This window comes from Phycodurus eques, chromosome 19, assembly GCF_024500275.1.
Source record: "Phycodurus eques isolate BA_2022a chromosome 19, UOR_Pequ_1.1, whole genome shotgun sequence".
NCBI lineage: Eukaryota > Metazoa > Chordata > Actinopteri > Syngnathiformes > Syngnathidae > Phycodurus > Phycodurus eques.
The window spans coordinates 13,412,913-13,429,267 of record NC_084543.1 but is presented as its reverse complement, the minus strand read 5'-3'; the positions used below and the strand labels follow the sequence as shown (position 1 = coordinate 13,429,267).

At 42.0% G+C, this 16,355-nt stretch overlaps 1 protein-coding gene across 8 annotated transcripts in view; it reads right to left on the bottom strand.

Annotated features, from left to right (window-relative positions):
* Window positions 1-586: 586 nt before the first annotated feature.
* Window positions 587-16,355, bottom strand: part of cacna1g (calcium channel, voltage-dependent, T type, alpha 1G subunit) — a 197,386-nt gene continuing 181,617 nt past the window's right edge. For 7 of the 8 annotated variants that reach the window (XM_061705394.1, XM_061705388.1, XM_061705396.1 and 4 more), the window contains 5 exons: window positions 13,677-13,829; window positions 8,907-9,029; window positions 6,455-6,665; window positions 5,524-5,681; window positions 587-2,608 (listed from right to left, as the gene is read on the bottom strand). In XM_061705394.1, the coding sequence (XP_061561378.1) occupies window positions 1,592-2,608; window positions 5,524-5,681; window positions 6,455-6,665; window positions 8,907-9,029; window positions 13,677-13,829 (1,662 nt within the window). In that variant the 3' untranslated portion in view covers window positions 587-1,591. The remainder of the gene's footprint in view (window positions 2,609-5,523; window positions 5,682-6,454; window positions 6,666-8,906; window positions 9,030-13,676; window positions 13,830-16,355) is intronic. The other variant, XM_061705395.1, reaches the window with a different exon arrangement.

The window sequence follows — 16,355 nt, the reverse complement described above, 5'->3', positions numbered from 1 at the left end:
AACACTTTCCATAGTTTGCATTCATTTTCCATCTCTGGTTCTATGGTCATCATCATACTTCTTCTTTGCCATCACCGATACCCTTTTGTGGTGGCATCAGGGGGAAAAAAAGAGATAAGAAAAATTGGCTTTTCTGAAGTTTTTGTGCAACTTTAGAGCATATTACACCTAAAAATTGGTGTCTAATTCCAATTCATGGGCATTCAATATTGCACTAACCAACCATTATTTTTCTATACAGCTTGTCCTCTTCAGGGTCTCGGGTAATTGGATCCTTTCACAGTTGATTTTGAGCAAGAGGCAGGGTGCACCCTGGACTGGTTGCCAGTCGATAAATTCCACTTTATTATTTTAAATTACAACTCAGCAACCTGACCTTAATTCTCCTGCATAACTGAAGGAAATGTGATATGTGCTGTATGTATACAATAAATGCTTCAACATGATTTGAAAACATTTTTTTGTGCAGTAAAAAATGGTGACTAATCCAGGACGCCACAGCTCTTCTATAATGTGTTGCAGGAATACAAGTTTAAATAAGTGTTTATTTTGAAAAATAAATAAATACATACGATATAAGGTTCATGAGGCAAAACAGGAAGTAATGTGCTTTTCATTTTTAGCATCACACAAGTCAAAGATGATTTGGTATTCCCCCTTTTTTTTTTCATTTAACATAGTGTCCAAGCTATGTTAAAGCTGGAGTTGGTAGTATGAAGTGAAATACAAACGCGAAAAAAAGGTTTTTCTACCTTAAAACATACTGTTTTTCAGCTTTGTCACGATTGGAGAGAATTAGAAAATCCATGAAAATACACCAGATGCAACTTCCTCTCTCCATCTAACAATTGACCACCATGTTTAAATGAGTGTGCTTAAAAATCCAAGCTCTGTTTAATGACATGTTTTTGTATATGTATAGATTTATATATTATTCCTACAAATACATAGTCCTCAGCACTTTGAAAAACGTTTACTTTCCTCAATAAACCCCAAAAAAGCTAAAAACAACATAGAGTGGAAAAAAGACAAACAAACCATTTAGACCCCAAGCCCGTGAAAAAAAAAAAAAATCACATAAAAATAACAGAATAAAGAAAAACATAAAATAAAACTACAACGCCCTGTACAAACACTATGTCCCAATAATTTAAGAAAATAGTGCCTCTAAAACGTTCATATTGCTTTGTACCTCCAATGAGCGGGCAGTCAACCCTGTGAAATGCCAGGAAGTTCTAACGGCAACTGAAGGTGGCGTCATCTCATGATGTCACTCCAGAGGTTATTGGATCAAACTGCAGCCATTGGCATGCGAGCGGAGCAGAGGAGGGGTGGTCCTGTGTCTTGTTTGGTCTCCTGTCTAGTAGTGTTGGCAGTAAAAAATACAAAGACGAAGGCCAGTAACACTACTACAGCACTGCTCCTAAAAGGAAACAAGGGTGTTTCACTGCTTTTTTTTTGTTTTTTGTTTTTTGTGGGTCAACCATTATTACTCTCTACAGCATTATTACTAGATCTATCACCACCAAAGATACACAAAGTGTCTGTGTTTCACCTTATGGTGTGTCTTTGTGTGTTTGCGTATCAGTGATCAGTGCTCAGAGCTTGTCTTCTCAAAGGAGAAACTGGGAAGAGTCAGTAGCTTGGGGTTGGTGTTCGGAGAACCACCGTCCTGTCCCGAATCCTGAACGCCAAGGTCAAAGGAGTCCTTGGAGTCACTAGAGGGCGCTCTCCTCCTCAGGCAGGTGTCCCGGTTAGGCAGGGGAGGTGGCAACCCTAAGCCCACTATCCCTAAGCCACCTAGGGCTGGGTAGAGGCTGGACTGGGGCTCCGAACCATCAGGGGGGTCCACAGAGATGCAGGGAGGGCTCATCTTCTTCTTACGTCGAGGTGAGGGCAGTGAGGTCTGAGTGGAGGTCTGACTGTGGATTTGCAGACTGTCAGTCTGCGACACGAAACCAGAGGAAGTGGACGTGGTGCTGTATTGGGGCCCGGAATCCACCGCGGAACAAACCTCCACCGAGTGGCGACGTGGGTCGTCCAACCAGGAGTAAGGGCGAGAACGGGGTAGGAGAACGCTGCGGCCCTGTGTGTCAACACTGTGAAACCTCTTCAACGGCCTCGAACAAGTACTCCCACTTTCTTGGCAGTCCGCATTGTTTTTGTAACCCTCTTTGACTCCAATGCTGCTGCCGCTGCCTAGTTCATCATCCTGTGTCATGATGTCATCACTTCCTGTCAACACTCCCCCAGTAATAAGGGACACTTCCTGATCCACAGAGGCCTGGTTTTGTTGCTGCGGCCACGCCGGTAAGGGCGGATGGGACGAGCAAGGCGAGTAGGAGTCAAGGCAGTGCTGGTCGCGTAGCTGGGTGCGCACACTGCAAGGGCGCGAAGGTTTCGGGGAGGCGCCAGGTGTGGGGGGGACTAGACAGAATGCAGGCTGCTGCTGCTGGTGGGAGAAGGGTAAGGGTGAGGAGGAGGAGGAACAAGAAGAGGAGGCAGAGGAAGATGGAGGGAGGCCAAGAGAAGCTACATTTGCAAGTCCTTCACTGCTTTCCCTCTCATCTGAACACAGGGCCTCCTGGGAATCAGTAGACACTGCAACCTGCAAGACGGGGAACGGGGCACAAAGGGGGATGAAATATTTAGGGTGGGATGGGTGAAGATGTTGGAGATAAATGTGTAATGAGAGAGAAAGTTGATGGAAGGCCAGGGTATGGGATTAGAGATGAGGTGGGGAAACTGGTTAGTTTGATCTGATGAGAATGAGAAGTCATAGAGTTTGGGTCAAAGTTCACAAGCTTGGCAGATAAACTGTGATTATTCTCTGCAGAAAAGGTCACTGATGTCACCGCACCCATTAATTATACAGAGAGCTGCAATGGTTACACTGTATTGTGCAAAAGCCAAGAGAAAGGGTGGTGCTCTTACTGTGAATATACAGTGACTCAGTTAATGTTTTCAAATGTTTCCCCATGGTTTGGTTTTCTTTTCACAAAATACAAAACATCCATCCTTTAGTGGTGTCAAGAAAACATGCTGCTAAAACAAGGCAGCAAATATTAAGCATGTACAATATGACGCCATGCTATATGCATTCAAGCAAGTGTTGGATGGTCAGATCGGCAAAGGCGTTCTTTTCTGGTCTCAACACGATCAGAAGCTCTGACCTACATTTACAACCTAAATTTGAATATTTGTCCCCTGAATTTGTTTTCATTTATTCACAGTCTACTCTCTTTGTTTCGTAGCATTTGTTCAGGACTAGTCTGAGACCATCTTGATTTGGTCCTCACTAATCTTTGTTTATTTTGTTCAGACCTCACCGAACAAACTACACCAATCGAGAAAACATGCCAACACAACTTGACTAGTGTAAAAGCAAATGAAGCAACTTTGGTATTTGGCACCTTGAAGTAAGATGCTAATTCTTTTCCATAAGCAAAAGTACCTTCACACTACGTTTTGTTGTTATTTGGCAATATAATACATACTGTGCATATTTTGAATAATAATTTCAGATCTCGCCAATGAACAATTTCTGAGATTTGACATACATGTATGTGTGTGAGCCGCGTTCCAAATAGAGTGAAACTTGCCAGCTGACCCAGTGAACTCTGAACCAGACCACTTGACCCTCTAACCTTTGGCCTTCACATAAAGCAACTGTAAAGTACAGCAAGTTTTACGACCTTAGAGTGAAATCAGATCAGTGCTTCGTATATCTTTTGTTTGTGAGGCCAATGGTCAGAAGGTGAACAGAACGTGTACTTGCTGCAGTGAGGAAGTGTTAGTTGACAACAATGCCCTCTAAAACTCCTCAAAGGTCCTCAAGACATAACGGACTCTAATCCTCAATTGACCAATAAGAGATTAATAATGCTTCACTTTGCCGTGAGGTCACTTGACATTGTTTGGAGATGAGGAAGTAGGACATGAATGAGTGATAGAGAAATGTTTTTCCATCATGGGGTTCCCTGCATGAGTGTTACCGGTGTGGCTACAGAGACACCTAGTGGCCAAACATAGCATAACCAGGCTGGGCTAATGCACCATCCTTAGCAATAGAACCAGAGTCAAGAATGATTTGTGCAAACTGAAACAATGCTATAAAGCTTTGAGTTACAGACATCACCCTGTCAGCTATTTTCAGATTAACAGTTACGAGTCTCGTCACTAAAAAAGTGCTCCATCACAATGACTAAATAAAATAGCCCATTGCATTTGGACAATGCCTGCTTTTGTTTTTATATCCCCTGAGTTCTTCTGTTTTCAAGCATAAACATACCTTTCAGATAAACGACAAACTTGTCTGTCTTGTCTTAGCCACAATGTTAGATGGTGTTATTACTGTATGTGCTACATGGTTTGCAGTCGACAAACATTTGAAGAAATGAAAAATGGAATGAAGCCTGCATGTGCAGACGTCGGTCTGTTTGTCTGTCTTTCCCGATATGAGCATGGAGTGCCGTGTTTCTGAAAGGCCCAATGGTAGCTAAAGTCTACGTTTTTCCTCACTGTTTCAGAAACAGGAGTATCTGTGTTTGAGCAGGAGCTCAGGGTCAGGCGGTTTTTGGGCCCAACTGAGCTGGGATCAGATAATAACAGATACAGCATGGAAATAAAAATGAGGAAGCAAATCCGTAAGGGGGATGATGGGGAGGAAGACAGGGAGGGGGGGATCAATTGAAATTGTTTAGAATGTGAAAAGAAAAGGAAATCTTTTTTACTCTTTATTTTTCTTTATCTTTTATTCTATCTTCTATCATCTCTTATTTTCAATCAGTCTCTACGCAAATATTATTTACTTTTTTAAATATATTGTTTACTTAAAATGTAAAGTATTTATAAAATATAATATTTTCACAAATATTTATCAAATCACACTCACTGGGCACAAAATCTTTGCACAAAATCTTGTAGAATCTAATGAGATCCAACACCAAAAATTTGCTATTACAAATATAAAATGGAAGCTTTGGTAGACACTGTCATTGACCCTGGTATTCTTTTTTAATTTTTGTGGTTGTAGTTATGTTTTTGTTTTTATTCACAGCTGATTATATTTGTTGTGTTACATTTGCATGACTGTGTGTGATTGGGATATGACTGCAAACGAAGGGGCCTCAAAAGGAACATAAAACGTGCATCGTATCTTAAATAATTCTGCAGTTGTGTTTACTGCAAGGTATTTCTAATATTTTGTGGGCATGGATTTCAATAAATGAGAAGGACATTTTAAATATAGCTTTCGTATTGTATTGTATTGCATTGGATGTTTAATTGTGTCCCAACCAGTCCCTTTGCCCCAAAATGAAAAATTTAGGTTTAAAATGAGTAAATAGATACAAAAATAAATACAAAAAAATTCCTGTGACTTTTGGTTTAACAGCTCAACATATCTTAGTATAGCACTTAAACCCAGCAGGGGCAAGAGTAAAAAGTCAAATGTGATCTTTTTGCAAAGTTCAAAACATTCCTGAGGTGTGAAAGAAGTGTGGAGCAATGCATTTGGGTCACCTGTCTGCGGAGCTTGCGGCTCACCGCATGTGTGCGTCTGGGAGGGTGACTCTCAGAGTCTGAGTGGCTGTGGGGGCTGATGGGTCTGAAGAGGTCAGTGGGAATGGTCAGTCGTTGCGAAGATTCTTCAGGTTGGGAACGCACAGAACCACTGGAGCCTAAAAAGCCAAGAGGCGGGAAGTTATTTGACACATAAAAAAAGACGAGAAATGCGCTCAATATAGAGTGGATCTCATGTTAAGGTTAAACAATCCTTACTTGTTTCAGCATTTTCATAGATATCTACCACTTACATGAAAATGCTTGCAATATTAACACATTTTTCTGATTCTGACCCAATCTCCTCGGTGTATCAGTTAAGTATTGTGATTCTGATTAAATGATTTGTGACTTATGCTCACACTCCTGTAAAGGTTCATTGAAAAGTTTTTTTTTTTTTTGGCATAACTCACTCTCCTCCCCCCCCCGCCCGCCAAAAAAAGAGATACTAAAATGTCGCTCACCAGAACACAAACATTGGCCTAACAAACTTGGATAGCATTAAAAAAAAAAAATTAAAATACTTTTTGGATACCCGCTACCTGTTATCAAACGTCTGTCAGAATCAACACATTAGTTAAGGAGTTTATAAAGAAAACAAATCCTTAATCACAAAAAAAAAATGAGCCCTTCAGACAAAAAAACACATTTGCAGTTGTTTGTTAAACCTTCATAGTATGAAATAGTTGAAAAAAGCCCAACAACAAATAAAAAGTACACCTGGCTGCAACAGTGACCACCTTTAAAAGAAAAAGTCATTGAGTCAATGCATTGTTTTGTTGGTACTTGCCTCGAAACAATTATTTTTTTTTCCCTCCCTAATTGGGATAGGTCACTTTTATTTCATTGTGCTATTTATTCTGAGGGAGATAAATAATGCATCGAACATTACCTGCCTGGGCCCAGTGGGAACCCAGTATGTGCTGGGGCCGAGGCATCTGTGCTGGAAGCTGCGCTGAAGCTGCGGTGGCGGGCTGGTCGAAGGCCTGCCGGGGGAACAACATGTAGCTGTCGTTGGGCAGGGAGTGCGTGCGTCCCACCGTGGGCTTTCTGACACTCAGCAGGTTGTCCTCCAAAGCCTCCCCTGGGTTCAGCTGCTCGGTCTGTTGAATGAGAAAGAAGTCAGCCTTCCTCAAGCTTAATATTCTGTAATACAATAAAACAAAGCGGCAGCGGGCTTCAGCATACACATAAAACAGATGTTGGGATTTGGCTGGAACAGAGCTGCCGCAGATCCCAGAAATCTTATAAAACTGAATTTTAAAAGCAATTTCTTTTAAGCGCAAGCACTCTTTTAGATAAATGAATCCCCTCAGTCCTTTAACTGCAGGTAATGGTATTAGCCTACTGTCTGCTGGGGCAGTGTCTTGCAGCCTGGCCCACTGGCACTTACATTTTTGAAACCCTCGGGACAAATACACCACTCACAGAGGAGTGAAAACTACAAGACGAGTAGACAGACAGTAGACCAAACACAAGGAGAACCACTAATAGGGGAGAACCGGGACTGAGAAACATAGACTCACACGAAAAGCACAATGGAGAAAGGCAGAACAATGTGTAAAGAGATAAGTGAGAAGCTGTAAACTGCCAGGTGCACTACTCTACTGCACTAGAACACATCAAGGTGGAAAGGTGGAATGAGGAAGAGAAAAGGAAGTTGGAGGACTCATGGTTAGATTGACAAAGGCCTTCCAACATCACTTACAGCCCTTTACTTCCCCACCGCCTTTCTTTTTTTTGTTTTTGTTTTTATTTTCTCTGTTCCCTGTCTCAGCACAATCTGATTAACAGTGATTTCATATCACGCACTGGCTTCGGCTCCAACCTTATATAAATTGACTCCAATGTATTGCTTGGTCAGAATGCAATATAGATGAGCAAGGTTAGACTGACTCCTGTCTGGTGGAAGATAAGCGACTCTTGGGAAGAGATGATATCATCACAAAGGCAAAATGAATTGACATCCAATTTATTTTCAATATCAGGGAGGAATGTCCTTCATGGACAGTATATCACATACGATTGTATGGATGTCTAGTGGGTCACTAAAATGTTTCAGGTCTAGATGAGAATCTGTAAAATGGGGAAATGTGTCATCATACAAAAATAAGGTCATATTCAGAAAAAAAAAAATATTGACACAAGAATAGTACTTTTAAGAAAAAGCTATGATTTCGAGAGAATAGAGTCCTGACACTGAGGAAAAAAAATTAATATCAAAAGTCACTCACTTCCTTGAGCTCAGCATTTACTATCTCACACTAGATAATGGACAATATAATATTTCATGGCTGGAAAACAATTTTGATGTCATACTGACTTGTAATATCGCAAATGCTGCAATTACAGTAATATGGCAAGTGTGCATCACTTACTTCAACAGCTGTTGTCCTTTGATAGAAAGTTAAAAAAAAAATAATCTACTTCACAACTATAGGATGAGCCTTTGAGCAAAAAAAAAAAAAAAAAAAAAAAAAAAAAAAAAATGATCTTGCTGCTACTACCAATACGTGTCATAGTTGTGCAACAGTTACAATGAGAAAACTTGAGACATCTGGTCTGTTGCGTGACATCAACATTGGTGTGATTCCTTGTCAAGGTAGTCTGAGGTCACTAACTGCTTCCAAATGTTTCATTTAAGTACTGCATTCTTTTTTTTCACCTTTGCTGAATAATAATGATGGTGAAGCTGTGTTTTATGAGGATTTCCATTAAAAATCACACCACATCTGTTTAATTAAATTTTAGATTTTCTCATTTTGGAATTCTTTGCATCCGATAGCATTCAAACTGCTTTCCAAGCAGTCTTGGTAATTGTATGTATTTTACGTCATGTTCAGAATTATTTTACGTCATGTTCAGAATTAAACACGGTATTTTGACAGTTGGCAATTAGAAAAAAAAAAAAAAAAAAATTTTAAAAAGTAAGATTTTAAAAAATGCATCTCTGTGAACCATTTTGGTTCAGATCCTGACTGGTGGTAAAACTGCATATGAAGATTATTAAAAAATGACTTTGCAAATGTGGGAAATTAGTATTGAAGGGCATTGTATTAAAAAACCTCAAGAGTACACATTCCTTTTAATGGGACTGTAAAACCTTTTCCATAGCCATGATTTGAAATATCGAGATAGTGTTAGAGTTGTGCTGAGGCATCTGGTTTAAACCAAATGTTTAACAAGTTTGCATCCAGTTGCTATGCCTGTCATACGCGAGCGCAGAAGGGTGGCAAATTGAGCATGTGATTTTGGAAGACCCTGGAAAGGAAACACCACTACAAAATACTGCAAACGGGAGGAGGAGGAGCAGGTATGAAGGGAAGAAAAGGAACTGTCAGTACATTGCATTCCAGGCTGCTTAGAGAGAGGGGATTAAAATCGTCAGCGACCGAATCCTCTGTCAGAGCTCGGGACCAGGATTTCTCAGAGGCCAGAGACAGAGCTTCCATCTCAGCTAGAGGGATCTAAACAGGAAGAGACAGTGGTGGGTGAGCAGAGAAAGCAAATACACTGCGCTCTGTGCGAGTACACAAATATGAAGATGACACACACAATTGCAATAGGTAATACACATTTTGACAGCATACAAAAATGTCATAAAAGCAAAGTGGAGAATGACAAATCTAGACCCATGGACAAAATTATTAGTGCGTTTGCAGGGAGGTGGCCAGGGGTGGCTGCAATGTTTCATCAACAGGTTTTTTGTTTGTTTTTTTTGAGCGTATTACCTTTTAGCATGTTGAAACTTTACATAACTTGGCCTGTACACTTAAAGGTTTTATGATAGTGACAGTTTGATGCTGACTCTATTAATATGTCAATTAATTCTTATGGAAAAATGTATTTGGAAATGAGTACAATTCAGAGGTACTGTAACACAGCATTATGATATGGATTCAGACGTTCCACTGTAGTGCATTTAGTCAGTTTCTTATGGTAAAGTTCACATAGTAAATGCCATATACAGATCCACCATATAATGATTTCAGATGCTTCTTATTGAACACAGCAAAAAAGCAAAACAAACAAAACAAAAAAAAAATAGAAACTAAACTTGACCTTTAATCACTGGGATTGAAAGTTATAGCACTGCAGGGTTCCATTCTGCAGCATTTTAACTTTTCTGTTGCAGGAGAGGCTGTTTGTTTTGATTTGCCACAGATTTAGAGGGAACATTCTTTCTAACACAAATGGGCCCAGAAAGGGATCCTTTACAACGATTTATTTAGTGATAAAAACATCTTAAACCAATTTAAAGATTGTTTTAAGTGAGGGGTTACAATGCTAATAGTGCCACAATAGGTCACATAATACACTCAAATGTGAAAAGGAGTTTATTTTATTTAGTTACTAAGTTTATCAATAGTTTATGGATTAAACATTACACCACTGGTTTAGGCAGGAGAATAGATTAAGATAGATTAAGCAGAATCAAATAGATTAAGCAGAATCAAAGAAATGCTTTGTGTGGGTTTTATAACTGAAACAATTTGATGACAAGGTTGAAATTCAAATAAAAGCCACACAGACACATGGACTATATTTATGTTGCAATTTATTGAACAGACATAGCGGATGCACAAACTGTGAGTCCGTCAAGTATGAATGAGTCTTGAGTAGGCTCTGATGCAATGAGGGGATGAGATCATGGCTGAGATGCCACGCAGTGCTGAACTACAGGGTAGGCCAGCTAAAGTCTTGTGGAGGGATTCCAGCACAAAAATGGTAATGGCTCTTGGGCAGCTTTATATTTGGCAAACATAAGATGGCATGCTGTTCTACAAACCAAAAAATAAATAAATAAAAAAATCTACGGACAATATGTCCTTGTTTTTCCCCTCCGTAAATATTTTACAGCTTAATGGAGATCCTGCAGAGTAGAAAAAAAGCATCCATCCACAGTAAGATTTGCCAAAAGGGGTGAGATAATATCACGTGTTTTCAATAAATTACATAGTTCCATCAAAGGGTCAATACAATCCCCAGCTACAGAAGCTGGCTTTAGCGACGTGGAACATCACCTCTCTGGCGGGTAAAGAGCCTGAGCTGGTGTGTGAGATCGAAAAATTCAGACGAGACACTCAACACACAGCTTGGGCTCCAGTATCAGTGCCAGTCTTCTCAAGAGGGCTGTGACTCTCTTCCACTATGTAGTTTCCCACGGTGAGAGGCGTCATGCAGGTGTGGGCATACTGATTGTACTGATTGATTGTTGTACCTGTACGTTGGGGTTCACCCCAGTCGACGAAAGGGTAGCCCCCTCCGCCTTTGGGTGGGGGGACGGGTCCTGAATGTTGTTTGTGCCTATGCACCAAACAGCAGCTCAGAGTACCCACCCTTTTCGGAGTCCTTGGAGACCCCCTCCTGATTGGGACTTCCTCGTTCGACTAGGGGATATCAACGCTCATGTGGGCAATGACATTGAGACCTGAAAGGGCGTGAATGAGAAGAACAGCCCCTCCGATCAGAACCTGAGCAATGTTCTGTTATTGAACTTCTGTGCTTGTCATGGACTGTCCATAACGAACACCATGTTCAGACATAACGGTGTCCACATGTACACTTGGCACCAGGCACCGCAGTTCGATGATGGACTTTGGGGTCATGTCATCGGACTTGGGGCTGCATGTCTCGAACACTCGGGTGAAAAGAGGGGTGAATCTGTCAACCAATCACTACCTGGTGGTGAGTTGGCTCTCTGATGATGGGGGAAGATCCCAGTCCAACCTGGCAGACCCAAACGTATTATGAGGGTCTGCTGAGAACGTCTGGCCGAGTCCCCTGCCAGAAGGAGTTTCAATCCCCACATCCCAGGGGAGGCGGAGGACATTGAGTCCGAATGGACCATGTTCCACGCCTCCATTGTTGAGGCGGGTGACCGGCGCTGTGGCCGTAAGGTGATGGGTACCGGCTGGCCAAGCGGAACGTAGCTTTGATGGTCGCTGAGGCAAAAACTTGGGTGTGGGAGGAGTTATTTGAGGCCATGGAAAATGACGTCCGGACGGCTTTGAGGAAATTCTGGTCCGCGACCTGACGTCTCAGGAGGGCATAGCAGTGCACCATCAACACTGTGAATCGGTGGGCCGAATACTTCGAAGACCTCCTCAATTCTACCGACACGCCTTCCCAGGAAGAAGCAGAGTCTTGGGAATCTGAAGCGGGTTCCCCTATCTTTGGGGGCTGCAGTGGTTAAAAAGATCCTCTGTAGCAAGGCCCCAGTGGTGGATCAGATTCCGTTCCTGAAGTCTCTGGATGTCATAGGGCTGTCCTGGTTGACACGCCTCTGCAACATCGCAAGGACATTGGGTACAGTGCCTCTGGATTGGCAGACCGGCATGGTGGTCCCCCTTTTTTAACACTAGAAGTCCCACAGCCCAGACATTTGTCTTTTCTACCGTTCTTACTTAAAGGGCAGCCGAATGGCTGGATTAGTTTGAACTAATACCCTAACACAGATGTGAACAGCCCAGCAATTTGGCTTTTCTAATTTCCATGCCCAAAGGGGTGGCTGGTTTAGTTTTTTCACCATACTTCACCGTGTTGTCACCAGGAAGGTGTGTTCCAACTCTAGGGGGATCACACTCCTCAAATTCCCTTGTAAGGTCTAGTCAGGGATTCTGGAGAGGAGGGTCCGTCAGGAAGTCAAATCTCAGGCTCGAGAATCTGGTTAGGATTCCCCCCAGACGGCTTCCTGGTGAGGTGTTCCGGGCACGTCCCACCGGGAATGACCAAACACTTGCTGGAGAGACTATATCTCCCGGCTGGCCTGGGAACGCCTCGGGATTCCCCCCTCAGGATCCCCCCGGAAGAGCTGAACGAAGGGGCTGGGGAAAGGGAAGTCTGGGCTTCTCTCCTTCAGCTACTGCCCTCGCGACCCAACCTTGGACAAGCGGCAGGAAATGGATGGCTGGATGGGTGCTCAATACAAGAAGGGGGAGTGGGGGGGGGGAACTATCAGTTTTAACCATGAGGCAAGGTCATACTCTATCCATCCATCCATTCATTTTCTGAGCCGCTTCTCCTCACTAAGGTCGCGGGCATGCTGGAGCCTATCCCAGCTATCATCGGGTAGGAGGCGGGGTACACCCTGAACTGGTTGCCAGCCAATCGCAGGGCACATACAAACAAACAACCATTCGCACTCACATTCACACCTACGGGCAATTTAGAGTCTTCAATTAACCTACCATGCATGTTTTTGGGATGTGGGGAAACTGGAGTGCCCGGAGAAAACCCACACAGGCATGGGGAAAACATGCAAACTCCACACAGGCAGGGCCGGGGATTGAACCCCTGTCCTCAGAACTGTGAGGCAGACGCTCTAACCAGTCGTTACACCGTGCCACGGTCATACTCTGGCTGAGACTAAATTGTTTAAAGGTAAAGACACTAATAATTTCAGCAACTTCATAGAAGACACCTGGATCTTGAGGAATGCTGGCATGTTGTGACAGTATGGAACTATTCAGAGTTTGGATGCATCTGCTGATGACTTGTATTAGCTTGATACAATGATGAGGAAAGTTTTAATAATAGACAATAAAAGTATATTTTCATACACTGCATATACACCAAACTTCACCTCCCTTACATACGTCACCATTATGCCATTTGGATTAATGCATTATTCGCTGAAAGATTAGGTAAATGTAAAATGTCTCATCCTTTCTGTATGGTATTAAGGACATTCATAAGGAATCCTGCATAAAAATTATGGCAAAATATATTTAACAATATTTTTGACATTGCAGTTGTCGTTTGCAACCATTTTTGTTTGTTTACCATTGCAACGACTTGTACAATCTTTCTGTCATTGTAATAAATTTTGATACAGCTTTTAAATTAGATGTTACTTTTGTAGGCGTACATATTGATGTTGTCGGTGAAGGTAACAACGAAGAAAATAATTTTTTTTTAAAAAAAACTTGAAAGGTACCAGCTATTGCTCGAAGAACAGTCTTGAGGGCAAACAATGTAAAATTATGAAGGCAATCATTTGCATAATTGTTTCCTTAAAAGGACAAATTCTGGTATTTGAATCCTAACATGTTTTTCGATGAAAATGACAAAAATAAAACGTGTGACATTTGGATTTCTTGTTAGTTATTGACCTTTTTGTCGGTGTTGTGCTTGCTGGCCTTGGGGGGAAGCGCGTAGTAGTGGCACACAGAGCCAGACAAGTTGTCCATCAAACTCAGCTCCCCCTCCATTGAACCCTGGATGACCAGGGAGACTGAGTCAAACTGTGCTCTTTTCTGGACAAACTTGGATAAAGCAGAGGAAAGAGAGTGTGGCAGGTAGGAAAAGAAGAGAAAGAAACACAGGGACAGCGGAAGGTGCAGATGGGACATATGAATAAATGTGAGGAGAAAGAATGAATACAAAGAAAGAAAATGAGTTAATTCGACAGAAACAGGTAAACTGACATAACGTAAGAAGAAAACACTTCCTATGATGCTGATTTTTTTTTTTTTTTTTTGCAGCAGCTACTGCACCTGCCACAAGAAGGCACTACAAGATCATAGTAGGATTATAATCTCATGAAACCAGAGCAAAGATAGAGCCATCTTGTTTTAGGGGCGTGCAGCAGAGAAAGACAGACGTTTTAAAGGGGAAACACAAGGATAGCATGATCTCTCTTTCCTATCCCCCAAAGTTGTCTGGAAATAGCTATTGAGGAGAACAACAAGCCCCTGTGGTCTATCTTTCCCATGGCACTATGACCTGTTTTTGACTGGCACGTCCTCCAGAGGGACCAGCAACAGCCACACACAAACTGTAAAACCTATTAGACAGTGGAGCGGGATACGTCATAGTAAAAACTGTGTACTTAAAGAAAAAGTGTGCGTGTTCATATTAATCTTACCAGCATGTCAAAACGGTACAGTACAGCCTATATAAAATATGACTAAGATTTGGATACAAATACAGGGGGTCCTCATTTGATGGCAGTTTCCCGACATTTCTAGGTTACTAACTTTGATACGCGGGACGAGAAGGCACACTCAGTTACCGCCGCACTTACTGTTTTTCATTTTATCTGGTTAGAGCGTCTGCCTCACAGTTCTGAGGACCGGGGTTCAATCCCCGGCCCCGCCTGCGTGGGTTTTCTCCGGGCACTGCAGTTTCCTCCCACGTCCCAAAAACATGCGTGGTAGGTTAATTGACGACTCTAAATTGCCCGTAGGTGTGAATGTGAGTGCGAATGGTTGTTTATTTGCATGCGCCCTGCGATTGGCTGGCGACCACTTCAGGTTGTACCCGGCCTCTCGCCCAGAGTCAGCTGAGATAGGCGCCAGCACGCCCGCGACCCTAGTGACGATAAGCAGTATGGAAAATGGATGGATGGATGTTTTATATTAATGGCCTTGAACTGTTTTTCAAACAAATATTTGTATTTAGCCAATACAGTAACTTCCCGATTTTAATTTTTTGTCTAAACAAATAATATTTTAGCATTTGGCGATTTACAGTGGTTAATATAAAAAATAAAAACAAATGTATAATTTGACACCACTTTTATTCACCTCACGCCGAGACCTAAATCCTGAGTTACGAGTTGTTGAATCCGTCAGACTTTCGAAAACAACAGGTGCTTCATGGAGAAATATTATCCAGTATTTTGGAAAGATACAATTTGGAGTAGACAATGATGTGATAGTGTTTTGAGGGAATCACTAACTGTCTTCATCCCGAATTTGCATTTATCTGGGTAACTTTGTGTTATGGTTTTTGTTGTCCTTTCAATCTCTGGATAATGTTCAGTTCTTCACTTGTTCAGTTCTTCTCACCATAATAACCTTTTGAAAGAGAAAAAATATATTTTAAAAACTCAGCTATGACAGTGCCGTGCATCTGTTCCTTGGATTGTCCAGTTTGTGTTTCAGGGGTGCAGCCAATAGCCTCATACAATCAATACATCCTCATTTGCCTTGCAGGACAGCTGGGACCTATTACAGCTAACTTTGGCTGAGCGGTGGCATACACATGCCAATCCCAGGGAACATATAGACAAACAACCATTCCCACTCACATGGCACCTACGGACAATTTAGTTTACAGTTAACCCAACATGCATTTTGCATATGGAAGGTGAGAGGAAGCTGGAGTACCCATAGAAAACATTGGCATTCGAACCCAGGACCTCTCAACTATGAGGCAGATGTTCTAACCTCTAGTTCCTATCAATTCCTCTTTATTAAAGTTGACAAATTGTTTAAAGAGCATTTTATAATTTAACGTAGTGATATTACAGTGGGGCCGGCACGGTGGAAAACTGGTTAGCATATCTGCCTCACAGTTCTGAGGACCCGGGTTCAATCCCCGGCCCCGCCTGTGTGGAGTTTGCATGTTTTCCCCGTGCCTGGGTGGGTTTTCTCCGGGCACTCAGGTTTCCTCCCACATCCCAAAAACATGCGTGGTAGGTTGATTGAAGACTAAATTGCCGGCAGGTGTGAATTTGAGTGTGAATGGTTGTTTGTTTCTATGTGCCCTGCGATTGGCTGGTGACCGGTTCAGGCTGAACTGGGTTAGGCTCCAGCAATCCCACGACACTTGTGAGGATAACTGGGAGAGAAAATGGATGGATGGATATTATAATGGTTAACTTTTAACTTGCATGACAACAATGTAGAAAATGTGACTTAAAACGTTACAGTTGTATTGTTGTTACAATTAATGAAGCTTTTACGATTGTGACAGTTGACTAATTCCATTTTAATCATTACATGAAGGTAAAGCAGCATCCCAGAATGGATTGTGTACAAACTTGGGGGTTCCACTGTGTTTTA